The sequence below is a fragment of the Oncorhynchus keta genome, chromosome 15, assembly GCF_023373465.1.
Source record: "Oncorhynchus keta strain PuntledgeMale-10-30-2019 chromosome 15, Oket_V2, whole genome shotgun sequence".
Lineage (NCBI taxonomy): Eukaryota > Metazoa > Chordata > Actinopteri > Salmoniformes > Salmonidae > Oncorhynchus > Oncorhynchus keta.
In genome coordinates, this window is record NC_068435.1 from 18403997 (window position 1) to 18431027 (window position 27031).

General features: G+C 47.1%; 1 protein-coding gene and 1 long non-coding RNA gene across 6 annotated transcripts in view; both read right to left on the bottom strand.

Moving 5' to 3' along the window:
- LOC118394574 (choline transporter-like protein 5-A) overlaps nucleotides 1-21441 on the bottom strand; it is a 67205-nt gene extending 45764 nt beyond the window's left edge. The window contains exon 1 of one of the 2 annotated variants that reach the window (XM_035787876.2): nucleotides 21061-21441. In XM_035787876.2, coding sequence (XP_035643769.1) covers nucleotides 21061-21145 — 85 coding nt within the window. In that variant the 5' untranslated portion in view covers nucleotides 21146-21441. The remainder of the gene's footprint in view (nucleotides 1-21060) is intronic. The other variant, XM_035787878.2, reaches the window with a different exon arrangement.
- Nucleotides 11076-12283, bottom strand: LOC127907616 (uncharacterized). Of its 4 annotated transcripts, none has more exons than XR_008065163.1 (3): nucleotides 11591-12283; nucleotides 11343-11441; nucleotides 11076-11293 (listed from the first exon to the last, which is right to left on the bottom strand). It is a non-coding gene; the product is annotated as an uncharacterized LOC127907616 (long non-coding RNA). The 4 variants fall into 4 exon arrangements; XR_008065161.1 differs by adding an exon at nucleotides 11492-11541 and having other exon boundaries at nucleotides 11076-11392; XR_008065162.1 differs by lacking the exon at nucleotides 11343-11441 and having other exon boundaries at nucleotides 11076-11342.
- Nucleotides 21442-27031: the final 5590 nt, after the last annotated feature.

Sequence of the window (27031 nt, forward strand, 5' to 3'; positions counted from 1 at the left end):
CTGTCCTCCTGCCTAGCCTGTCCGCCCTGTCCGCCTAGCCTGTCCCCCGCCTAGCCTGCCCGCCTAGCCTGTCCTCCGCCGCCAGCCTGTCCGTCCCGCCTAGCCTGTCCTCCCTCCCCTAGCCTGTCCTCCAGTCTGTCCGTCCGCCTAGCCTGTCCTCCCGTCTGTCTGTAGCCTGTCCTCCCGCCTAGCCTGTCCTCCCATCTGTCCTCCCGCCTAGCCTGTCCTCCCGTCTGTCCGTCCGCCTAGCCTGTCCTCCCGCCTAGCCTGTCCTCCCTGTCCTCTGTCCGCCCGCCCCTGTCCTCCCGCCCGCCTGTCCTCCCGTCTGTCCGTCCGCCTAGCCTGTCCTCCCGCCCTAGCCTGTCCGCCTAGCCTGTCCTCCCCCTAGCCTGTCCTCCCATCCCGTCCGTTAGCCTGTCCTCCCGCCTAGCCTGTCCTGCCCGTCTGCCTAGCCTGTCCTGTCCGTCCGCCTAGCCTGTCCTCCGCCCCCCGCCGCCTGTCCGCCCGCCCTCCGTCCGCCTAGCCTGTCCGCCTGTCCGCCGCCTTGCCTGTCCGCCCGTCTGTCCAGCAAGCCGCCCGTCTGTCCGCCCGTGCCTGTCCCGCCCGTCTGTCCGCCTAGCCTGTCCGCCCCGTCTGTTCGCCCTCTGTCCGTCCGCCTAGCCTGTCCGCCCGTCTGTCTGTCTGTCCGCCCGTCGTCCGTCTGTCCGCCTTGTCCACCCGCCATGCCTGTCCGCCTTGCCTGTCCGCCCGTCTGCCGTCCGCCCCGCCCGCCTCCGCCCGCCTGTCCTGTCCGCCTTGCCTGTCCGTCCGCCTTGCCTGTCCGTCCGCCTTGCCTGTCCGTCCGCCTTGCCTGTCCGTCCCTGTCCCCGTGCCTGTCCGCCGCCTTCCGCGTCTCCGTGCCGCCCCGTCTGTCCGTCCGCCTAGCCTGTCCGCCCGTCTGTCTGTCCGTCCCGCCTGTCCGCCCCCTGCCTTGCCGTCCGCCCTTCGTCTGTCCCCGTCTGCCTTGCCTGTCCGCCCGTCTGTCCGCCTGCCCGCCTAGCCTGTCCGCCCGTCTGTTGGTCCGCCTAGCCTGTCGTCTGTTCCCGTCTGTCTGTCCGTCCGCCTTGCCTCCACCCGTCTGTCCCGCCTGTGCCTCCACCCTGCCTGTCCTCCGTCTGTCCGCCCCGTCTGTCCGCCCGCCTAGCCTGTCCGTCCGCCGTCCGTCCATCTCTGCCTTGCCCGTCTGTCCGTCCGCGTCTAGCGTCTGTCCGTCCGCCTAGCCTGTCCCCGCCCCGTCTGTCCGTCCGCCTAGCCTGTCCGCCCTGTCTGTCCGTCCGCCTAGCCTGTCCGCCTAGCCTGTCCTCCCGCCTAGCCTGTCCGCCCCTGTCCTGTCTGTCCGTCCGCCTAGCCTGTCCTCCCGCCTAGCCTGTCCTCCGCCTAGCCTGTCTGTCCGTCCGCCTAGCCTGTCCGTCCCCGTCTGTCCGTCCGCCTAGCCTGTCCTAGCCTGTCTGTCCGTCCGCCTAGCCTGTCCTCCCGTCTGTCCGTCCGCCTAGCCTGTCCTCCCGTCTGTCCGTCCGCCTAGCCTGTCCTCCCGTCTGTCCGTCCCCTAGCCTGTCCTCCCGTCTGTCCGTCCGCCTAGCCTGTCCTCCCGCCTAGCCTGTCCTCCCGTCTGTCCGTCCGCCTAGCCTGTCCGCCCGTCTGTCCGTCCGCCTGTCCTCCCGCCTAGCCTGTCCCTCCCGCCTAGCCTGTCCTCCCGCCTAGCCTGTCCTCCCATCCGTCCGCCTAGCCTGTCCGCCAGTCTGTCCGCTTTGCCTGTCTGCCCGTCTGTTCGCCCGTCTGCCCGTCTGCCTAGCCTGTCCGCCCCGTCTGTCTGTCCGTCCGCCTAGCCTGTCCGCCCGCCCGTCTGTCTGCCTTGCCTGTTGCCCCCCGCCTGTCTGTCCGCCCGCCCGTCTGTCCGCCGCCTTGCCTGTCCCGCCCGTCCGTCCGCTAGCCTGTCTCGCCCGTCTAGCCTGTCCGCCCGCCCGTCTGTCCGTCGCCTGTCCACCCGCCCGTCTGTCCGCCTTGCCTGTCCGCCCGCCTTGCCTGTCCGCCCGTCTGTCCGCCCGTCCTTGCCTGTCCGCCCGCCTGTCCGCCTTGCCTGCCCGCCTTGCCTGTCCGCGCCTTGCCTGTCCGTCCGCCTTGCCTGTCCGCCCGCCTTGCCGTCCGCCCCCTGTCCGCCTTGCCTGTCTCCGCCTGTCCGCCCCGTCTGTCCGCCTTGCCTGTCCCCCCGTCTGTACGCCTTGCCTGTCCGCTGTCTTGCCTGTCCGCCGCCTGTCCGCCCGTCTGTCCGCCCCTTGCCTGTCCGCCCGTCTGTCCGTCCGCCTAGCCCGCCCCGTCTCCGCCCGCCTTGCCTGTCCGCCCTCTGTCCGCCTTGCCTGTCCGCCCCGTCTGTCCGCTTGCCCGTCTGTCCCGTCCGCTAGCCTGTCCGCCCGTCTGTCCGCCCGCTTAGTTTGTTCGTCCCTAGCCTGTTGCCCCTCCCGCCTAGCCTGTCCTCCCGCCTAGCCTGTCCTGTCCCGCCCGTCTCCGCCTTGCCTGTCCTCCCGCCGTAGCCTGCCTTCCTCCCGTCTGTCCGTCCGCCTAGCCTGTCCTCCCGCCTCTGTCGTCGTCCGCCCCCTAGCCTGTCCTCCCATCTGTCCGTCCGCCTAGCCTGCCCTTGCCTCCCCGCCTGTCCTCCGCCGCCTGTCCGCCTTGCCTGTCCGCCCGTCTCCGCCTTGCCTGTGCCTGTCCCGCCTGTCCTCCCCGCCTGTCCTCCCATCCTGTCCGCCCGTCTAGCCCGTCTGTCCGTCCGCCCGTAGCCTGTCCCGTCTGTCCGCCCGCCTAGTCCGCCCGTCTGTCCTGTCCGCCTAGCCTGTCCGCCCCGTCTGTTGGTCCGCCCGCCTAGCCTGTCCGCCCTGTCTCCCGCTTAGCCTGTCCTCCCGCCTAGCCTGTCCCGTCTGCCCGCCTAGCCTGTCCTCCCCGTCCGCCTAGCCTGTCCTCCCATCTGTCCGTCCCCTAGCCTGTCCGTCCGTAACCTGTCCTCCGCCCTAGCCTGTTTGCCCGCCTAGCCTGTCCTCCGTCCTTGCCTGTCCCACTAGCCTGTCCACCCGTCTGTCCGCCTTGCCAGTGCCTGTCCGCCTGTCCACCCGTCTGCCTAGCCTGTCCGTCCGTCCGTCCGCCGCCTTGCCCGTCTGTCCGTCCGCCTAGCCGTCCGTCTGTCCGCCTTGCCTGTCCGCCTTGCCTGTCCGCCCTGCCTGTCCGCCCTGCCTGTCCGCCCCTGCCTGTCCGTCCGCCTGCCTGTCCGCCCGCCCGCCTAGCCTGTCCGCCCGCCTTCTGTCCGCCTTGCCTGTCCGCCGCACCTGTCCGCCCGCCTAGCCTGTCCGCCCGCCTAGCCTGTCCGCCCTGCCTGTCCGCCCACCTGTCCGTCCGTCCGCCTGTCCGCCTTGCCTGTCTGCCTAGCCTGTCTGCCTAGCCTGTACCATGTGGGACTCCATAGAGTTGACACAGGGTTGTGTCTCAGCTTATTGTGTATAATACAGTAGCTAGTTACAGAGTTACAATAACAAGTTACAATATGATATTGTGTATACTGAACAGGTACAGGTAGCCTGTTCAGATACGATCAAATTAAGGCACTGTCAGGGCCTGCCTGGGGCACCTATAGTATTGATGAGGGATGTCTACAAATACTATTTCTGTATAAATAAATAATCTGGTGGAAGGTGAATGCAACTAAGAGTTTAACTGGACCAAGTATGTGCACAAAGGCAAATATTGGCTCACAAAGTAAATATTTGTTTCCATAGAATTAGAGAAATAGGCTAATTATCCAAAATACAAAACTAGAGAGCCTAAACAAAGTAAATGTGGTCTTTTAAAGACATCTTCTTGGTTGTATCTGAGTGTAATAATTTGAGTGCCTGGGAGGTAAATTAGATGAACACAGAGTCTTAAAGTACTAGAGAGTGAGTGGGTGGCAGTGTAGCCCACAAAACAGGATAGATATCGAGTTGATCTTCACTGGCACAGTATAACAAGACTGTGTGTGAGTGTGTGAGTGATACCCTCCTACACAGACCTGTTAAAGACTCCACTCTCATGTATTTTCACAGCTAAACATTGTATCATTACTTCCCAGGGCCACCTGTATGTAAAATATATGCACATATGACTGTTAGTCGCTTTGAAATAGATAGATAGATCAAAGATCATAGATTCAAATAAAGTTGTGTCAAAGTGGAGAGCACCCATGGCCCTTCTTTAAATCAGCAGTGTCATATCATATTACCCTCGCCCACACTACAGCATGACGCACACACACATCTGAATGAGACCCTCTGCACAAAACAAATCAGGAATCAAAGCCTAATTAGGCAGCAGATTGCTGCTTAATTTCTCTCTTTTCAACAGAAGCCTGGCAATTAGAAACTGCAGTAGCATCTAAGCTGCTGTAACAACAGCTTTTTTGCATGAAAGGATGTGAAGATGAATTAAGGGGGTGCTGGATGATTGAGAGGAGGACAGTGCAGTGAGCCTTGTGGTTGGCAACTTGTCCAACCATTTGTGAGATGTGTCTGTTTCTCTGGCATCGTCACTCAAAATGCGTATACACAAGACAGAGGCGTGTGTTTGTGCGTGGATGTGCATACGTCTGTTTCCCAAAGCCAAGAAAGTGTTGACAATCTGAAACATCAGCAACTCCAGCTCTCACTTACATCATCCCTGTCAATCATAGTCCCTATCACACAACATTTCAACACAAATTAATTGAAAGTCTTGAGACAACCGAAGTGAAGAGATTGGACACACACACACACACACACACACACACACACACACACACGTTGTATCAATGTTGTTTCCATGTAATTTCAATTAAATTGAACAAACGTGGAATAGACGTTGAATTGATGTAGACGGGGACCTACATCCTCCCTGTCACTATCATCATTGTCCTGCTGAGGTTTGATTGTGAATAAGTGCTCTGGTGGGTGTGCAGTGTGTCTCTGTTCCAGCTAGAGGCGTCGTGGGGGGAGGGGTTGCCTCAGGAGAGACAAGGCCTCCGGGGCTTCGGAAGAACACACAGAGAGAGAGAGAGAGAGCGGCTGAGGTGTAAGGAGATGGGGGGGCTGGCTAGAGGAGTTTTGAATAATAAGAAAAACACAGAACAGAAACGATATCAAAGAGTTAACAACAAAAAAATGGGGGAAAAAAATGGCAAACGGAGTATTTGGGGGAATAAAGAGGGAGAAAGAAAAGAGAGGCTATTACATAAAAACTAAGGCTCCGGGCCTCAGTCAAACTCTCCTGATGCCAACTGGTAACGTTATACAAAATCTAGCTGGAAAACGTGATGAAGTCAGCTTGTATTTGTGTGAAAAGGAAATGGAGCACTTTGTTAGATACAACACCTTATTTGACATTTATATTACTATGTGTTCCCCAGGGTGAAATGAATGTAGCCCGTAGTTAAACATTTAGCAATCAATTTGTAATAAATGGCACACACACGCAAAGTCACACATAGCAATAATGACACAATTATGCAATTCTAGAAAGTCATTCAGTGCAAAGAGTATCTCTAATTGAACCGCTATTGATTTTGTGAAAACCAAAAGCAATTTCTTATTGCACAGAATGTGGCAGTGTCATTAGATTACTCTACTCAGAGCCTCCGTTTCACTCATTTTGGCATTCTCATTATTAGCATGCACTGAAAGGAGGCCATTACTGCAACACAAATCAGCTGTGAAAATCTATTTTTGTGTACGTGTGTAAGCCCTGCACTACCAAGGGTATTTGAATTAAGAGTAGGATGCATACCCTACAAAGTTACGAAATACGCAATTCTTCCAAAATAAGTCAGATAGCATCATTTAGACAGAGACATACTTTTGTTTTATATAGTGTATGTAAAAAATGTATGTGGACACCCATTCAAAACAAATATATATATATATATAAAATAATAATAATTTTTAAAATTGGTGGATTCGGCTCTTTCAGCCACACCTGTTGCTGACAGGTGTATAAAATCGAGCACACCGCCATGCAATCTCCATAGACAAACATTAGCAGTAGAATGGCTTTACTGAAGAGCTCAGTGACTTTCAACGTGGCACCGTCATAGGATGCCACATTTACAACAAGTCAGTTCATCAAATGTCTGCACTGCTAGAGCTGCCCCGGTCAACTGTAAGTGCTGTTTTGTGAAGTGGAAATGTCTAAGAGCAACAGCGTCTCAACTGCGAAGGCCACACAACAGGACCGCCGGGTGAACAATGACTGTATGTCGGGAGCTTCATCAAATTGGTTTCCATGGCCGAGCTACCTAATACAACCTATTACAGTTTATTACATTACAATTACATTAAATTACAATTACATTACAGTTTGGGGAAGGCCATTTCAGGTTTCAGTATGACAATGCCCCTGTGCACAAGCGAGGTTCACACAGAAATGGTTTGTCGATCGGTGTGGAAGAACTTCACTGGCCTGCACAGAGCCCTGACCTCAACCCCATCTAACACTTTTGGGATGAATTGCAATGCCGACTGCGAGCCAGGCCTAATCGCCCAACATCAGTGCCCGACCTCACTAATGCTTGTGTATGAATGGAAGCAAGTCCCCAAAGCAATATTCCAACATCTAGTGGAAAGCTTTCCCAGAAGAGTGGAGGCTGTTATAGCAGGAAATGGGGGACAAATTCCATATTAATGTCCATGATTTTGGAAGGGGGATGTTCGAAGGGCAGGTGACCATATTATTTTGGTCATGTAGCGTATTTCAATATATGTCTCTGGCATTACGCATGGAGACAGAAACCACAAAGCAGAATAGAGTATTGCACCTTCTCTGTCACTGTCCATTCTCAGACAGCCCTGAACTTTAGAGCTGGGAGTTTAGTAGTACACTGGAACGCTACCTCTGGTGATATAACCAAAGATATCCCTCTGCAATATCTGTCAACTCCACACTAAGGTCACCTCCAGTAATAACATACAGTTCTGTCTCATCTCAGCACAGAGTGTGACTCACCTCCAATACTGACATACAGTACTGTCTCCTCTCACCTCCAAATAGGGTTGCAAAGGGTCAGAAACCTTCTGCTAAATTACCAGAATTTTTCCATGGGAAGTTTGGGAATATTGCTTAAATTCATTTTTAAAAAGTTAGCTTATAACAGTGAACCTTTTTTGTGGGATACACATAAGGCAATTCTAGATCTTGTGGCATATTTTGGTTAAACTATCCCCAATTCAATGGAATTGCAACCCTCTGTATGCACAGTGCATTCTTCCATCACCTGTGCAGTGCACTCTTCTATGGCATTTACAGCTGATTCTCAAGATCTTGCACACTAATGAGATGCTATTGAGCCCACACTATTACACTGTCTGAGCCAAGGACTACATGCTTTCCGGTAGGTTTTGATTACAGTACTGGGTGGGGTGGATATTTTATATGACATACATTATTTTTTGTTAACTAGTAAATAGTAGCCTACAGCAAAGTGTTTTTAAATCATTTCTGGTAGTAAGTTTTTTATACCATGTGGGTTTTAGCTTGCTTGAACCTGCTAACTGAGGAGTGTTAATTCACCTGTTTCCATACATGTTAAAACATTTATCTTACAAAGGAGTTGATTAATCTAACTGCTTAACTAATTACCTGTACATGAAATTGTATGGGTTTCTTTTTAACTAGTTTTTTCCCCTAATCTTTACAGGAAAATGCCACGGGCACTATCTGATGTGTGGAGACATTTCACTGCAGCTAATATAGAAGGAAAATCTGTGTACATTTGCAAATACTGTGCCCAATTATATGTGAAGAATGCAAAAAGATGCAGAATCATCTGGGCAAGTGCATCAAGTTTCCTCAGCGCACATAACCTCTGACAAAAGTCCCTCTACCTCTATTCGAAGGTGAAAATTATGAATCAGACACCTTATTGATAGCAACAGCTCATGGTCCTCCTGGAATCAGATGTTTTTTTGACTCAATGGAGGAAAGTAGTCAGAGAAATTCTGATGAATGTTTTGTTCGAGCTGTGTATACAACTGGTTCACCTCTGATGCTCACAGGCCATGTGTATTGGAAGAGATTTCTGAATGTTCTTCGCCCAGCATACACCCCTCCAACCAGACATGCTTTATCTACTAATTTGCTGGATGCAGAGTTCAGAGTTTAAGTGAAGGTCAAGCAAATCAGAGAAAGCAGACTGTATTGCAATCATCTCTGATGGGTGGTCGAATGTTTGTGGGCAAGGAATAATTAACTACATAATCTCCACCCCACAACCAGTATTCTACAAGAGCACAGACACACCGGTCTCTACATTGCAGATGAGCTGAAGGCAGTCATCAATGACCTTGGACCACAGAAGGTATTTGCACTGGTGCCAGACAATGCTGCGAACATGAAGGGCGCTTGGTCTAAAGTGGAGGAGTCCTACCCTCACATCCCACCCATTGGCTGTGCTGCTCATGCATTGAATCTGCTCCTCGAGGACATCATCGCACTGAAAACAATGGATACACTCTACAAGAGAGCTAAGGAAATGGTTAGGTATGTGAAGGGTCATCAAGTTATAGCAGCAATCTACCTCACCAAGCAAAGTGAGAAGAATAAGACACACCGCCCCAGACCATGACGGACCCTCCACCTCCAAAATCGATCCTCCTCCAGAGTACAGGCCTCGGTGTAACGCTCATTCCGTCGACAAATGCAAATCCGACCATCACCCCTGGTGAGACAAAACCGTGACTCGTCAGTGAAGAGCACTTTTAGCCAGTCCTGTCTGGTCCAGCGACAGTAGGTTTGTGCCCATAGGTGACGTTGTTGCCGGTGATGTCTGGTGAGGACCTGCCTCACAACAGATCTACAAGCCCTCCGTCCAGCCTCTCTCAGCCTATTGCGGACAGTCTGAGCACTGATGGAGGTATTGTGCATTCCTTGTGTAACTCGGGCAGTTGTTGTTGCCATCCTGTACCTGACCCGCAGGTGTGATGTTCGGATGTACCGATCCTGTGCAGGTTTTGTTACACGTGGTCTGTCACTGTGAGGACGATCAGCTGTCCATCCTGTAGCGCTGTCTTAGGCGTCTCACAGTACAGGCATTGCAATTTATTTGATGGCCACATCTGCAGTCCTCATGCCTTCTTGCAGCATGCCTAAGGCATGTTCACACAGATGAGCTTGGACCCTGGGCATCTTTATTTAGCTGTTTTTCAGAGTCAGTAGAAAGGCCTCTTTAGTGTCCTAAGTTTTCATAACTGTGACCTTAATTGCCTACCGTCTGTAAGCTGTTAGTGTCAAGTAGGTCAAGTTAACCCACTGTTCCCAGGCCGTCATTGAAAATAAGAATATGTTCTTAACTGACTTGCCTGGTTAAATAAAGGTAAAATAAAAACATTTTAAAAACTGTCTCCTCTCCCCTCCAATAATAACATACAGTACTGTCTCCTCTCCCCTCCAATAATAACATACAGTACTGTCTCCTCTCCCCTCCAATAATAACATACAGTACTGTCTCCTCTCCCCTCCAATAATAACATACAGTACTGTCTCCTCTCCCCTCCAATAATAACATACAGTACTGTCTCCTCTCCCCTCCAATAATAACATACAGTACTGTCTCCTCTCACCTCCAATACTAACATACAGTACTGTCTCCTCTCCCCTCCAATAATAACATACAGTACTGTCTCCTCTCACCTCCAATACTGACAGCTACTCTCTCTCCTGCTACTCATTGTACCACAACACCTGTTACAGAAATCTTAAATTCCAAACATCCACAGTACAGTATGCAAACGCATGTAGAATCACGCATGAATGCAGGAGCATAGATCAGGCACGCACATACCATTCCCTTAAACACACTCCCACCCCCATCCATGTAAACTCAATGGCAGGGAGGGAGCAGAGGACTACTGGTGTGTCTGACAGGTGGCTCCAGCAGTCCAGGACAGCCTGCCCCCCTGGGGTGCCTCGTTCCTGGGTACCCTCCACGCTCCGCCAGCCTTCTCTGATCCACCCCTCCCCGGCTAGCTCCCATTTCCCCACTTCTCCTCCCTTTGACTTTGTGATGCCTTCTCTCTGCAGTTAACAGTCATGTCAAACTGTAGCCTGACACTTTCCTCTGTTAATTACACTTCTCCTCCCTTTGACTTTCCTCACTCGCCATCTCCCCTGTCACTCTGCAGAATAATACCACTGTAATCCAAAGTTCCTCGGTGGTTAAGTTACAACTTGCCCATCACATTGAAATGAGTCATTTACTCAAATAACTATGAGACATCAGACAGAAAATAAACATGACGTAACACCAAGCACAAGATTCAGTCAGGACGCAACCATCACAGAACCGATGACAGTGTCTGTAGGAGAGAGACCTGAGGGGCTGACGGTTGACTGTGTGTTATTGTTAAAACTTCTTTGGGATAGGGGGCAGCATTTTCACTTTTGGATGAATAGCGTGCCCAGAGTAAACTGCCTCCTACTCTGTCCCAGATGCTAATATATAAATATTATTAGTAGTATTGGATAGAAAACACTGTGAGTATAACATGTCTGTGAGTATAACAGAACTCATATGGCCTACCCTCTCTACCTTGTCTGTGTTAGGTAGAGAGGGTAGGCATATCCATACTAACACAGACAACCAAACAGTTGGTATGGATATGCCTACCCTCTCTACCTAACACAGACAACCAAACTGTTAGTATGGAAATGGCCTACCCTCTCTACCTAACACAGACAACAACTGTTAGTATGGAAATGGCCTACCCTCTCTACCTAACACAGACAACCAAACAGTTAGTATGGATATGCCTACCCTCTCTACCTAACACAGACAACCAAACAGTTAGTATGGATATGGCCTACCCTCTCTACCTAACACAGACAACCAAACAGTTAGTATGGATATGCCTACCCTCTCTACCTAACACAGACAACCAAACAGTTAGTATGGATATGCCTACCCTCTCTACCTAACACAGACAACCAAACTGTTAGTATGGATATGGCCTACCCTCTCTACCTAACACAGACAACCAAACTGTTAGTATGGATATGGCCTACCCTCTCTACCTAACACAGACAACCAAACTGTTAGTATGGATATGGCCTACCCTCTCTACCTAACACAGACAACCAAACAGTTAGTATGGATATGCCTACCCTCTCTACCTAACACAGACAACCAAACAGTTAGTATGGATATGGCCTACCCTCTCTACCTAACACAGACAACCAAACTGTTAGTATGGAAATGGCCTACCCTCTCTACCTAACACAGACAACCAAACAGTTAGTATGGATATGCCTACCCTCTCTACCTAACACAGACAACCAAACAGTTAGTATGGATATGGCCTACCCTCTCTACCTAACACAGACAACCAAACAGTTAGTATGGATATGCCTACCCTCTCTACCTAACACAGACAACCAAACAGTTAGTATGGAAATGGCCTACCCTCTCTACCTAACACAGACAACCAAACAGTTAGTATGGAAATGGCCTACCCTCTCTACCTAACACAGACAACCAAACTGTTAGTATGGATATGCCTACCCTCTCTACCTAACACAGACAACCAAACAGTTAGTATGGATATGCCTACCCTCTCTACCTAACACAGACAACCAAACAGTTAGTATGGATATGGCCTACCCTCTCTACCTAACACAGACAACCAAACAGTTAGTATGGAAATGGCCTACCCTCTCTACCTAACACAGACAACCAAACAGTTAGTATGGATATGCCTACCCTCTCTACCTAACACAGACAACCAAACAGTTAGTATGGATATGGCCTACCCTCTCTACCTAACACAGACAACCAAACAGTTAGTATGGATATGGCCTACCCTCTCTACCTAACACAGACAACCAAACTGTTAGTATGGAAATGGCCTACCCTCTCTACCTAAATCAAACAAGCAACAAAACCGTACCGCGAGTGGCCCCCCCCAAAGTTTTAGTCATCTTAAAATGACCATGAAATCAGCTAAAAATGAGTTTAATTTAGGAAAGCTGTTAAATAAAAAATAAAAAGAGACATAACGGTATGTGATTATGTCTCAACGTAATCAAGGTAAGAATTTACTGTTATTTTTAAATACAATCTCTTTTTGGTTGTGGTCAATTTGCAGTGTACAAATTATTATAATTAGGTTCCGGCACACGACCATGCGAACCAACAAAAATCAGCCAGCGACTGAATCTAGTTGCCTACCCCCGCCATAGACAAACAAACCCATCTAAGAACCCATTACAGTTCATTCTAATCTACAGCGCTCAATAAAACCTTATGAAAGGGAGATCCTCTCCTTTCTGGGTTTACCTACACACAGACCTTCAATCCACCTCGCTAAATCTCTCCAGAATCCCTGGGAAATCCAGCAAACAAGACAGCTAATAGCACGTAATGAGCGTTAATGAAGTCAACGCTGAGCTTGACACTCCCACTTAGTAGCTGAACGCTAGTGGGAATTGTCACTTCAAAGACCCAGAATCTGGAATCCAGATTGATTAACCGATTTGGAATGTCTTAGATTCTACGGATTTATAATTTCTTAAATTCTACTGAATGTCTTACAGTAGACAAGTGTAACAGTTTAGCTTACTCTCCTCGCCCCTCCCTGGGCTTGAACCAGGGACCCTTTGCACACATCGACAACTGACACCCACGAAGCACCCATCGCGCCACAAAAGCCACGGCCCTTGCAGAGCAAGGGGAACAACTACTTCAAGGCCTCAGAGCGAGTGATGTCACAGATTGAAACGCTATTAGCGCCTCCTCGCTGCTCTGGCCCCCAAACTGCAGAGCAGGACAGGGGAACACACCTGAAACCCCACCTCTTCAAGGCCTCAGGGTAAGTAATCCTTCTCACCCCCTTCTCCCCCCAAAAAAAGATTTAGATGAGTGGCTGTTCCACTGGATGTCATAAGGTGTATGAAAGTCGCTCTGGATAAGAGCGTCTGCTAAATGACTTAAATGTAAATGTCCTCCTTTTCCACAGCGATCAGTGATCCGGGTCAACAGCATCAATGTAACAGTATTCCTTCCGTCCCTCTCCCCTACCTGGGCTCGAACCTGGGACCCTCATGCACACATCAACAACAGCCACCCTCAAAGCATCATTACCCATCACGCCACAAAAGCCATAGCCCTTGTAGAGCAAGGGGAACAACTACTTCAAGGTCTTAGAGTGAGTGTCATCACAGATTGAAACGCTATTAGCGCGCACCACCGCTAACTAGCTAGCCATTTCACATCGGTTACACAAGGACAAAGCTAAGTTAAGCTGGCCTGTCTGGGAGAGAGAGTATGTTGAAGAACATGCATGATGGGTTTCGGGGGCTTATACAGTGGAGCATTTCTTTTTGCCTGTGGATGTGCGAGTCCGTGGGAATGACCTTCATTTTCTCAACAAATTAACTAATTTCACTTCCTTAGACCGAGATTTGAGCGAACATGCATGTGCATACAGAATACATACATACACACCACGGATGATAGTCAGCTGCTAGCATGATACTAGACTTGAAATGTCACTCCCACAGAGTTCTCCTCAAGGACCCAGTCCCAGAAACAATCCAAAAATATCAGCTCGTTCCCTCTAGTCTACACAAACACAGCATCTCTCACGCAATTAACTTGTGTTTACCTTACAGTAAGATAAAGTACCTACTAGTTACTCTCCGAAGGGAAGTTTATCAAACAGACTGTTGTTTACTCTGAGTCAAGCCTACAGGGAGTCTTCCAGCAAGTACACTTGATGACGGAGCAATCACAGCAGTCCAGAACAACAAAAGCATCCAACTACAAAACAAACAATCCAGCAATAGATTCAAGACTGTTGTTGAGAATCATAAGAGAAGTGTTGAACTATGGGAAAGTTCAGTCATACACACGGCTCATTTATGTATTAAATGCCACCCCATACAGAACGCTACTCCCCCCCCAATAGGACCATGCCTATTAACATAATATTTCCAGTTGCACGTCAGTGTAAAAGTTCTGAAGACATGGTAGTTATTCAGTTCATGCATATTCCCTGTGAGGATGAACTGTCAGTCATCTGTAACTCCCAGATACAGTACTGGTCCCTTGTTATGCATGTCAATGAGCAAAGAGGGGACAGAGGCACTAGGAGACAAACAGACAACAGAAACCATCTTCAGTGAGGTCCTCCCAAGTAGGCCTCTCAGAGAAACAAGTCAAGTGTACAGTGCAATGGGAAAAATCTCATTTATGCAAATTGCTCTAGCAACAGCTCACATCCATTTTTCTGAATAGTGGTAATGTACACTGCACAAAGATAAAAATGAAACATGTAAAGTGTTGGTCCCAAGTTTTATGAGCTTAAATAAAAGATCCCAGAAATGTTCCAGATGCAAACAGCTTCTCTCACATTGTGAGCACAAACTTGATTACATCCCTGTAAACTTAAACGTAAAACGTTAGTGAGCATTTCTCCTTTGCCAAGATAATCCATCCACCTGACAGGTGTGGCATGTTGAGAAACAGGTTAAACAGCAGGATCATTACACAGGTGCACCTTGTGCTGGGGACAATAAAAGGCCACTCTAAAATGTGCAGTTGTGTCACACAATGCCACTGATGTTTCAAGTTGAGGCAGCATGCAGTTGGCATGCTGACTGCAAGAATGTTCACCAGAGCTGTTGCCAGAGAATTGAATATTAATTATCTCCAATGTCGTTTTAGAGAATTTGGAAGTCTGTCCAAACGGCCCCACAACCACATGCAACCACGCCAGCCCTGGCGCTTCACATCCAGCTCCTTCACCTGCGTGTCACACCCTGATCTGTTTCACCTGTCTTGTGTTTGTCTCCACCCATCACCAGGTGTCACCCATTATCTCCTATGTATTTCTACCTTTTTTATGCATCCGTGACCAACAGATGCATATCTGTATTCCCAGTCATGTGAAATCCATAGATTAGGGCCTAATTTATTTATTTAAAATGACTGATTTCCTCATATGAACTGTAATTCAGTAAAATCGTTGATTGTTGCATGTTCCATTTATATTTTTGTTCAGTAAATAGGGGCCAGAATATATGCCTGTTTTCACAGACTACATGTCGGTGGAAGTTTGAGGGCTACTGGTGTGGTGTTGTCAATGATGTGTGTGTGTTGATGTTTATTTGCTGGTAAGGCCTTATCTGTCCTCAGACAGTGATTTGTCTGAGGACAGAGATAATCCCGGCCTGTTACCCAGAGATAATCCTGCTCCCTCCGTCTGAACACACATCACCTGGGAGAAGGTGTCTTTCACATACATACATCATGTTCTCACTCTTTCTCTCAGAAACCATCCCTCCCCAACTCATCTTGTCTTAAAAACGATGTTCCAAAGACAATCCCTCACTGCCACACATCCAGATACAAATCCTACACCAGGGATGGGCAACTGGTGGCGACTCCCATCCGTAGGCCAGCAGATCAGTTTCCAAAAACACTCTTGCCAGAGTGTGTAAAGCTGTCAAGGCAAAGGGTGGCTACTTTGAAGAATCTCAAATATAAAATATATTTTGGTTACTACTTAATTTCATAGTTTTTATGTCTTCACTATTATTCTACAATGAAAAACCCTTTAAATAAGTAGATGTGTTTTGGGACCCTTCCCCAGAACTGTGCCTCAACACAATCCTGTCTCGGCACTCTACAAACAATTCCTTTGACCTCATAGCTTGGTTTTTGATCTGACATCCACTGTCAACCGTGGGACCTTATATAGACAGGTGTGTGCCTTTCCAAATCATGTCCAATCAATTGAATTTACCACAGGTGGACTCCAATCAAGTTGTAGAAACATCTCAATGATGATCAATGGAAACAGGATGCACCTGAGCACAATTACAAGTCTCATAGCAAAGGATCTGAATACTTATTTACATAAGGTATGTTTATTTTTAATACATTTGCAAACATTTCTAATAACCTGTTTTCACTTTGTCATTATGGGGCATTGTTTGTAGATTAACAAAAATTATTTGATCACTCATCAATTTTAGAATAAGGCTGTAACGTAATGCTGGACATGCAATTGCCAGTCAGGATCTCTAGTCTCCACCGAGTGTTGTAAACACCCCATGGTTCCTCTTACCCAACAGTCGGTGGAGAAACAAGTTTGAGTGTTCAGAGACAAAACAAGTTCATCTGACTGGCATGGAAGTGCCTCGAGTCTTCAGAGGTGTAAGGATAATTAGGAGTCTGAAACTAGGGAATTTGGTGCAGTGATACTGCTTTTGTTTCTAGCAAGAAAAGGAATGGCCTCCCACTGTGATAAGTAGCTATCACCAGTCTATGATAAGTAGCTATTGGCAGTGAGAATCTGTGTGTGTCATGCTTTAGCTTTTATCTGGGGGCTCTGTAAATCCTTTAAGTTTAGGGAGTGAGGATGAGAGGTAAAGATTCTCTATTTTCTTAGAAAAAACAGCTTGCAGCTCTTTATTAATCTGATGATAACAATTGTTATCACAACCAATTTCTGCATACCATACATGTCATACTGATCCGCCCTCATAGAATCATTACCGTAAAGTCAATAACATACCAAAGAAACAGAACTCTGAAGTATTGTCTACTATAATCATGCAGGATCAGTGCCATTCAGCATCCTTGGGACATCTCTACCTAACCAGAACCCTTACCTGACTAGAAATTATCATTTAAAATGTCAACTTCAATGGGGTAGGGATGTCTCAAGGATCTTTCCAGACTGACAACTCACAAGGTAAAGACATAAATGTGTAACCACAAGTGAAAACTGTCATTTGACAGCAAGAAAAAAGAGCACCAATAGACAATGCAAACAAACCAACCTACTACCTATGGTGTACAGTTATATTCACAAGGACAAGCGATTCATGTCCTGTCTTTGTTCCATAGACCATTTTCCATTTGTGTGTGTTGCCAGACTTCTCAGGATGACTTCCACCCATTTGAGGGTAACCAGGTGTAAAATACAGTAGAGATAGCTCATCCTTTACTACACAGACATTTTAAAAATCTATTATTGATGTCACCTCATAAAAAATGCAATCTCAATTCCTAAAACACTGAATAATTCAAGACTTTTATTCTCTAGCCTCACCTAAAATATGTTCATTCACATCTGTGATTTTACCATTTGGTGAGAAGTTTACAAGCATAATGAGGAGATGTTACTGGTGGCAAAAACATAAAAACTGGGAAGGGAGTGAACACAACCTGACTGCCACACATGAATAACCAAGAGTAAGGTTGCAAAATTATTTCCAATTATTTTTTGGCAAACACATTTGGTGTTTGCCAAAAGGCATGTGGGAGACTCTCCAAACACATGGAAGAAGGTACTCTGGTCAGGTGAGACTAAAATTGTGCTTTTTGGCCATCAAGGAAAATGCCATGTCTGGCATATGGTAGTGACAGCATCACACTGTGGGGATATTTTTCCCATCGGCAGGGACTGGGACACTGGTCAGAATTGAGGGAATGATTGATGGCGCTAAATACAGGCAAAATCTTGAGGGAAGCCTGTTTCAGTCTTCCAGAGATTTGAGAGGTTCACCTTCCAGCAGGACAATGACCCTAAGCATACTGCTAAAACAACACTCGAGTGGTTTAAGGGGAAACATTTAAATATCTTGTAATGGCCTAGTCAAAACCCAGACCTCAATCAAATGGAGAATCTGTGGTATGACTTAAAGATTTTGCATCTTCAAAGTGGTCGGCATGTTGTGTAAATCAAATGACACAACCACCCCCCAAAAAAATATATATTTTAATTTGAGGTTGTAAGGCAACAAAATGCCAAGGGGGGTGAATACTTTCACAAGCCACTGTAAGGAGTTGGGAAGAGAGCACAAACAGATCTGGGAACATGGCTAGTTGAAGCACACAGAATTTGGCCAGCTTGTCAATAGCCTCACAGCCTTTTGGATTTAAATGTTTGAGGTTCTCTAAAAACACACATCTGGAATGATGCAAAGCCAGAACAAACTGCAGTCAATGGACTAAATCCCTGTGGCTATTCCAGTAACTATATTACACAGGACTCAAGCAGTTGATATGGTCTTCGAAAGTGTGTATTTGGTTGGTCTGTATTGGTTGGTTTCTAATGTCTTAAGCATATTATCTCTTGTAATATACAGTGTCCTCTCACTGGAATTGAGCCTTTATTCTCAAACAAATGTTTCCGGTCATTAATGTCCTCACGGATCATCATTATCTTAATTTCAATGTGGGCACACACACGGGCACACACACACACACACCCGGGCACACACCCGGGCACACACACGGGCACACACACGGGCACACACACACACACACGGGCACACACCCGGGCACACACACGGGCACACACACACACACACCCGGGCACACACCCGGGCACACACACGGGCACACACACGGGCACACACACGGGCACACAGGCACACACACAGGCACACACACACACACAAAGCAAGCTTTAAACTGTGAGAAGACAGAAATGAAAAACAGGAACAGAGACAGGGAAGCAGCAGCATGCAGAGAAAATATGTTCTTCAGAAGAATGAAATCGTTCAGAGGAGATAGGAGCCTTTGAAAATCATGAGGAACCACACAGCTACCGTATCCAGCAACCATTAGGAGGACTGTCAGCGGTTTCCCTCCCGCACACACCGTTGCCAGGCAGCTCGAGGGAAGAAAGTAACAGATGAAAAGCACATCTCTGGTTCAGAACGATGCAGCAGAGACACCACGGGGGAGCTGCTTCATTATTCATAAGCCTTTGTAAACAGGGGAGAGAAACTTCTCCAAGTACAAAGACACACTGGCCTACTCTCTTCCTCGCTACACTGTACCACCTCCAGCCCTACACTGCACCACCTCCAGCCCTACACTGCACCACCTCCAGCCCTACACTGCACCACCTCCAGCCCTACACTGCACCACCTCCAGCCCTACACTGCACCACCTCCAGCCCTACACTGTAGTCACCTAGGTAATGACACCCAAGCCAGTGATGTCTGTTTTTTGGAGTTTGTAGTGTCACCCACCAAATACTGAACCCTGGTCATCAGTGCGAATCGAGACTGTGTTAGACCATTGAACTAAAGCCTTGACACTGGGATGCTTCAGGTCTCAGGCAAGGTTAGCTTAATCTGCATGGGCAAAAGAGGAAGTGCCAGGCTTTGGCAATTTAACCCAGATGAAATCACTGTCAGCAAACAGCTGGACTTTGACCCAAGGACCACAGAAAGAGTACCAGTGTGTTACACTCCATGTAAATGTGTGAAACTGATCTGAGGCCCGTAACACACCCCAGAATAGAGCTGGGACGATAAACCGCAAATGAGCAATACCGACCATTTATCACTGACATTTTACTGATAACATTCCTCTAGTAAAGGCTACTTATCGTTAAGTTAGAAATAAAATAAGTCTGCTAATATGGGTTAACGGGACAATGATAGTCACAACATTGAAAGTAGTAGTTTTAGGGGTAATATTTAAAAAAATAACCAGTGCACATTAATGTTAAACTTATCGTTGAATTAACCGTTATCGTAATAAACCAGCCAATTATTAGCGATATAGATGTGTCGATATCGCCCAGCTCTACCCCAGAACACATTCACACACCTCACCGCCACACCTGCACTGCTTCAATGCCTCCAACAATGGATTGTTCAAGTGAGAGAAAACCATTTCCCCACTCTGCTAAGGAATGAGGCATTCGGGCCAGTGAACATAATACTGGTTTATACTGGTCTAGTGCACATCCAACTATTTCACTCAAATGGCAGACTATACACATGCACACCAGAGGCTGGTGGGAGGAGCTATAGGAGGACACCTCATTGTAAATGGCTGGAATGGTATCAAACATACCAAAACCACATAATTGATTCAGTTTCATTCATTCCATTCCAGCCATTACAATAAGGCCATCCTCCTACAGCACCTCCCACCAGTCTCCTCTGATGCACACCTGACAATAGTTGACAGATTATTTTGACTGAGCAGAATGATACTGCATTCCAGAAACAATTCAGGTTGCTGTACCCAGCGGGCACTCCAATACCAATCGACTGTGTCACAGAGAGCCTGGTATTCAGTAGAGCAGAGGGAAATATCCTGTAATTATGAACAACACAGCAACAATAGCCAGTAGACTAGTGTTTCGTGGTGGCTTAATGTCCTTGAAGACCAGAAGTAGACTAGGAATGTTTTTGTGGAACGCATCAGAAAATAGAGGTCATTTTAATGTTGACAATAATAGAACATGTTTCTTGCATCATAGAATTCTCTGCGCACTTAAACAGGTATAGACTGCCTGTGTGATTTGTGCTCAAGGTTTAGTGCGCAAAGGGCAACAGTAAAATAATTTGGATCGTCTAGTTATTAACTAAAATACAGTCATTGGCCTATAAAAGTAGCCCAAAAAATGATGAATAATGTTAAATACAGTTCACTGTCAGATGAGGTTGCAGTACAGTTGCCATCCTGCATATATACGGCGCCGAGATTTGCCCTGTGCGCGAGCGGCACACGACGTCTTAGCAACAAAGTTGCATCCCCGGCAATATGCAGGCGAGCGGCTCGTGCCATTGGTTAACCTCCGCGGCTTCGATTCGGACGCCGGACCAAAATAGCAAAGCTAAGTTAATGCGGAGTTCACGCGGGGTTGTTATGTCATAGCTAGCATTCATCATGTCCCATAGACCAACATTTCATAATCCATGTATTTGGATGGCAGGTGGAATGCTCAAGGAGGCTCGAGAACGCGCTGGAATTAGTGGTCAAATTAACACCATAATACCCTGAGACTTAAAATCCTCTTTCCCTGTTGCTTTGAGAATATTTGAAAACTATTTCCCCTTATGGAATAGAAATATCATGTGCCAGGCGGGTAGGATATCTGAGGGTACAATTTCTCACCTATGCTATTGCTACATACGCTGTTAATATGCCATATTTATTTAATAACAGACCCCATCAATGTGACACACTTTACTTCAATGAGCCTAGGTTAGGCTACTCACCGTAATAAAGGGAAGGGACGTCCGTTTTTCTTGCCATTTCACTGTGAACGGTAGAATTGTCTGGTGTGTAGTGATGCGATGGCATGGATGTTGGGAGTCAATGAACACTCCGGTATTTGGCTCCAAGTTTATAGGAAAGGTCCTCTCACCTGTGTGAAGCTAGCCACAATAAGGATTAGCCACAATTGTGGAATTTGTAGTTCGCCTTCAAAATAAAAGTCCCTCATTGAAAGCGATTCAAACGGATACTATATGCCATATTTGGACAATATAATGAATGCTAAACTAGGTCGGAATGTATTATAATTTCCACAAAATAAAATAATTGGCTCATTCCTTCTAAATGGTGCCTTTTCTGTCGCCAGGAAATATCACTACTTAGTGTAAAATCTGGATTCCAAAAGGCTTTCAATATCAGGTAAGGTGTCCTTTTACCTTAAAACCACTAAATATGAATATTGAATGGTATTTTATGTATTTTGAACAAGTATTTTATTTCAGTTGATGTAGGAGTTTTTGATGTCCCCAACTGTTATTCGTCAAGTTCCACAAGAAATAGAAGCCATAAAATAAACAATTTAAAAATACACCCTTACCTATGGATCTTGGATCCATGAAAGGGGTATCAGCCTACTCAGTTACTTCAACAGATTACAATTATGAAACGTTTATATAAATAACATCGTAGCTCTTTGTGGGACTGTGAAACCACATAGTAGGTTTACTGGTGATCTTTTGCGTCTCATTTCACAGTGGTTTCAGAGTCCTACAATAAGAGCTCGGACGCTAACATTTGTGAAAATCTCTTCACAGCTGTGTTCTGTTGGTGTCACAGAGTAGGCTGATGCCCCATTTCATGGACCCAAGAGCCATAGGTAAGGCATGCTAAATTAATGTTCAATACGTACAACAGGTTCGAATAACCTGTACCCCTGCATATTTCACTCGGTACTGGTACCCCCTGTATATAGCCTCGTTATTGTTATTTTATGGTGTTATCTTTGTAAACTTTTGTATTGAGTAAATATTTTCTTAACACGGCATTGTAAGCAAGCATTTCACGGTAAGGTCTATTACACCCGTTGTATTCGGCACAGGTGACAAATACAATTTGATTTGAATACGGAGGTGACTTCCCACAGTTAAAGTTCCCTAATATGAGGTACAACACTAATATTTGTGTAAACTCTTCACAGCTGTGTTCTGTCAGTGTCACTGAGTAGGCTGATGCCCCATGTCATGGACCCAAGATCCATAGGTAAGGAATTATAGTGCATACAGTATGCCCCCAATGCAATACTAAAGTATAATACATCCAGTGTGATTTCAACAGATTTGAGCTTTTTTTGTGTTTTGTTGAATTGATACTCACCAGCCAGTGTATCACCCAAGTCACAGACAGTTCTCTCTGCTACCGCATGTCAAGTGGTACCGGAGCGCCAAGTCTAGGACCAAAAGGCTCCTTAACAGCTTCTCTCACCAAGCCATAAGATTGCTGAACAATTAATCAAATGGCCACCAGACTATTTACATTGACCCCCCCCCTCCCCCTTCATTTGTTTTGTACACTGCTGCTACTCACTGCTTATTATCTATGCAGTCACTTCACCCCTACCCACATGTACATTTGGTACTGGTACCCCTTTTTTGCCTCGTTATTGTTATGTTATTGTATTACTTTTTATTATTTTTAACTTTAGTTTATTTGGTAAATATTTTCTTAACTCTTCTTGAACTGCACTGTTGGTTAAGGGCTTGTAAAGTAAGCATTTCACGGTAAGGTCTACACTTGTTGTATTCCACGCATGTGACAAAAAGTTTGATTTGATTAGGTACACCAGCCCATTCATGAAAATGGATTGCTCCCTACAAGACAGTGAGTCACCGTGGCTTGCTGGGTAACACAGGCAGACGGGTATCAAGGCATTCAGTTACTGTTGGATTGAACATTTGAATGGGTAAAACGAGTGACCTAAGCGACTTTGAGCGTGGTATGATCAACAGGTGTGCCGGACCCAGTATCTCAGAAACGCCCTCTTGGGCTTCACGCGCACATTGTTTAAGGTTTACAGAGAATGGTGTGATAAATAAAAACCATCCAGTCAGCGGCAGTCCTGTGGGCAAAAACAGCTTGTTGTTGAGGTCAAAGGAGAATGGCAAGAATCGTGCAAGCAAACAGGCAGGCCAGACAGACAAATAATGGCGCAGTACAACAGTAGTGTGCAGAACGGCATCTTGGAACGCACAACTCGTCGATGCTTGTCACAGATGGGCTATTGCAGCAGACGATCACACCGGGTTCCACTCCCATCAGCTAAAAGCAAGAAGAAGTGGCTCCAGGGGGCACGCGATCACCAACACTGGACAATTGAGGAGTGGAAAAACTTTGCCTGGAACATGAGAGTTCAGTTTACTAGAGTGGTCTGTGCAGTCCCCAGACCGCCACCCAATAGAGCATCTTTGGATGAGATTAAATGGGTTGTTTGCAGCATGAATGTACCGCCTTCCAATCTGCAGCAACTGTGTGATGCCATCGCATCAGCATGAATGTACCGCCTTCCAATCTGCAGCAACTGCGTGATGCCATCGCATCAGCATGAATGTACCGCCTTCCAATCTGCAGCAACTGCGTGATGCCATCGCATCAGCATGAATGTACCGCCTTCCAATCTGCAGCAACTGTGTGATGCCATCACATCAGCATGAATGTACCGCCTTCCAATCTGCAGCAACTGCGTGATGCCATCAGCATCAGCATGAATGTACCGCCTTCCAATCTGCAGCAACTGCGTGATGCCATCGCATCAGCATGAATGTACCGCCTTCCAATCTGCAGCAACTGCGTGATGCCATCGCATCAGCATGAACCAACATCCCTTTTGGACATCCCTCCCCCTGCTACTACTTCCCCTATTTAGCCCATATCCCAATGCCCCAGGGCAGTGATTGGAGACATTGTCCTGTGTAGGGTGCAGTCTTTTGGATGGGACGTTAAACGAGTTCCCTGACTCTCTGTGGTCACTAAAGATCCCATGGAACTTATATTGTAAGAGTAGGGGTGTTAACCCCGGTGTCCTGGCTAAATTCCAATCTGGCCCTCATACCATCACAGTCTCCTAATCTTACAATTGGCTCATTCATCCCCCCCTCTCCCCTGTAACTATTCCCCAGGTCGTTGCTGTAAATGAGAATGTGTTCCCAGTCAACATAAAATAAGGATAAAATAAAGAATATAAATCTCTGAATCTGGAACATTTCCAACACCTGTAGAATGCCCTGAAGAATTCAGGCTGTTCTGGAGGCAGGTCTGACCCGATACTAGATGGGTGTACCTAACAACATTAAGACATCGTTCAGCATTATCTAGTTGAAATATGTCATTATTCCACTATTTGTATCCATTTGAATCACTTTCAATGGGGGACCTCTATTTTGAAGGCCAACAGCAAATTCCACTATTGTGGATAATCCTTAATGTGGTTATTTTCACCCAGGTCCTCCTCACCTCTCCCTCCTTTCTCCCTAAGGATGCATCCACGTACATAGCTCAGAGAGCCAATTTATGCCTTGCACCACTCACATTTTGTAACAATGCGGAGAGCTCAGTATAGCTCCGCATTGGCATAATTGGTTGATGGTAGTTGAGGGCGGGAGGTCCTGTATAAAACACAAACTCACTTCCTTGACAACAGCTCTGCGCTGCTCAGCGAAGGTTAAGAAGTATGAATGCCTTGACCTCAGAGGCCACTGCAGAAGTCAGGGAATTCATACTTCTTGCACTTCACTAAGCAGTGCAAAAGGAGGTGATAGTGCAAAACTGTTGTGAGGGAAGTTGTCAAGGAAGTCACTGTGTTCATACAGGACCTCCCACCCACACCTAGTCAACCAATCATGTCGATGTGGAGCTATACTGAGCCCGCCACATTGTTACAAAATTTGAGAGGTGCACCGCGATGCGGTATGGAGCTATTCCCTCCAAGGCAATCAAACAAGCTAAGAGTCAGTATAGAGACAAAGTAGAGTCGCAATTCAACGGCTCAGACATGAGAGGTATGTGGGCAGGGTCTACAGTCAATCACAGACTACAAAAGAAAAACCAGCCTCGTCGCGGACCACGATGTCTTGCTCCCAGACAGACTAAACAACTTCTATGCTCGCTTTGAGGACAATACAGTGACACGGCCCGCTACCAAAACCTGCAGGCTCTCCTTCACTGCAGCCAACGTGAGTAAAACATTTAAACGGGTTAACCCGCGCAAGGCTGCAGGCCCAGACGGCATTCCAGCCACGTCCTCAGAGCATGCGCAGATAGCTGGCTGGTGTTTTTACAGACATTCAATCAATCCTTATCCCAGTCTGCTGTTCCCACATGCTTCTAGAGGGTCACCATTGCTCCTGTTCCCAAGAAAGCTAAGGTAACTGAGCTAAATGACTACCGGCCCGTAGCACTCCCTTCCGTCATCATGAAGTGCTTTGAGAGACTAGTCAAGGACCATATCACCTCCTGCCTACCAGACACACTCCAATTTGCTTACCGCCCCAATAGGTCCACAGACGATGCAATCGCAATCACACTGCCCTAACCCATCTGGACAAGAGGAATACCTATGTAAGAATGCTGTTCATCGACTACAGCTCAGAATTTAACACCATAGTACCCTCCAAACCGGTCATTAAGCTCGAGACCCTGGGTCTCGACCCCGCCCTGTGCAACTGGGTCCTGGACTTCCTGACGGGCCACCCCAGGTGGCGAGGGTAGGTAACATCTCCACCCCGCTGATCCTCAACACTGGGGCCCCACAAGGGTGCCTTCTCAGCCCTCTCCTGTACTCCCTGTTCACCCACGACTGCGTGGCCATGCACGCCTCCAACTCAATCATTAAGTTTAATTACCAACAACGACGAGACTGCCTACAGGAAGGTGGTGAGGGCCCTCGGAGTGTAGTGTCAGTAAAATAACCTCATACTCAATGTCAACAAAACAAAGGAGATGATAGCAGACTTCAGGAAACAGCAGAGGGAGCAGCCCCCTTTCCACATAGATGGGACAGTGGTGGAGATGGTGGAAAGTTCCTCGGCGTACACATCACGGACAAACTGAAATGGTCCACCCACACAGACAGCGTGGTGAAGAAGGCGCAGCAGCGCCTCTTCAACCTCAAGAGCCTGAAGAAATTTGGTTTGTCACCAAAAACACTCAAACTTTTACAGATGCACAATCGATAGCATCCTGTCAGGCTGTATCCTGTCGGGCTTCACCCCGCTATCGTCCAGAAGTCAAGGTCATTACAGCTGCATAAAAGCTGGGACCGAGAGACTGAAAAACAGCTTCTCTCAAGGCCATCAGACTGTTAAACAGCCATCACTAACATTGAGTGTCTGCTGCCAACATACTGACTCAACTCTAGCCACGTTAATAATGGAAAAATGTATCACTAGCCAATTTAAACAATGCCACTTTATATGTTTACATACCCTACATTTCTCATCTTATATGTATATACTGTACTCTATACCATCTACTGCATCTTGCCTATGCCGCTCAGCCATCACTCATTCATACATTTTTATGTACATATTCTTATTCATTCCTTTACACTTGTGTGAATAAGGTAGTTGTGAAATTGTTAGACTACTTGTTAGATATTACTGCATGGTCAGAACTAGAAGCACAAGCATTTTGCTACACTCGCATTAATATCTGTTAACCATGTGTATGTGACCAATCAAATTTGCGCTCATTTTGGCCTTGGGATCCCTCTGGAGGCTCCACAATCGCGTCACACCATCCATACGGCGCCGCTGACCACATATGCAGATCAAGCATAAATTGGCTGTAAATGCTGCACGGCCAAAGCAGACATTGGATTGACCATGCACAGCCTTTCAGTGTGCACTGCTTAGAGCATGTAACATCAAGAGAGCCAAGGAAGGGATGTATGGGCATTGCGCACCTTAGACAATAACCTTA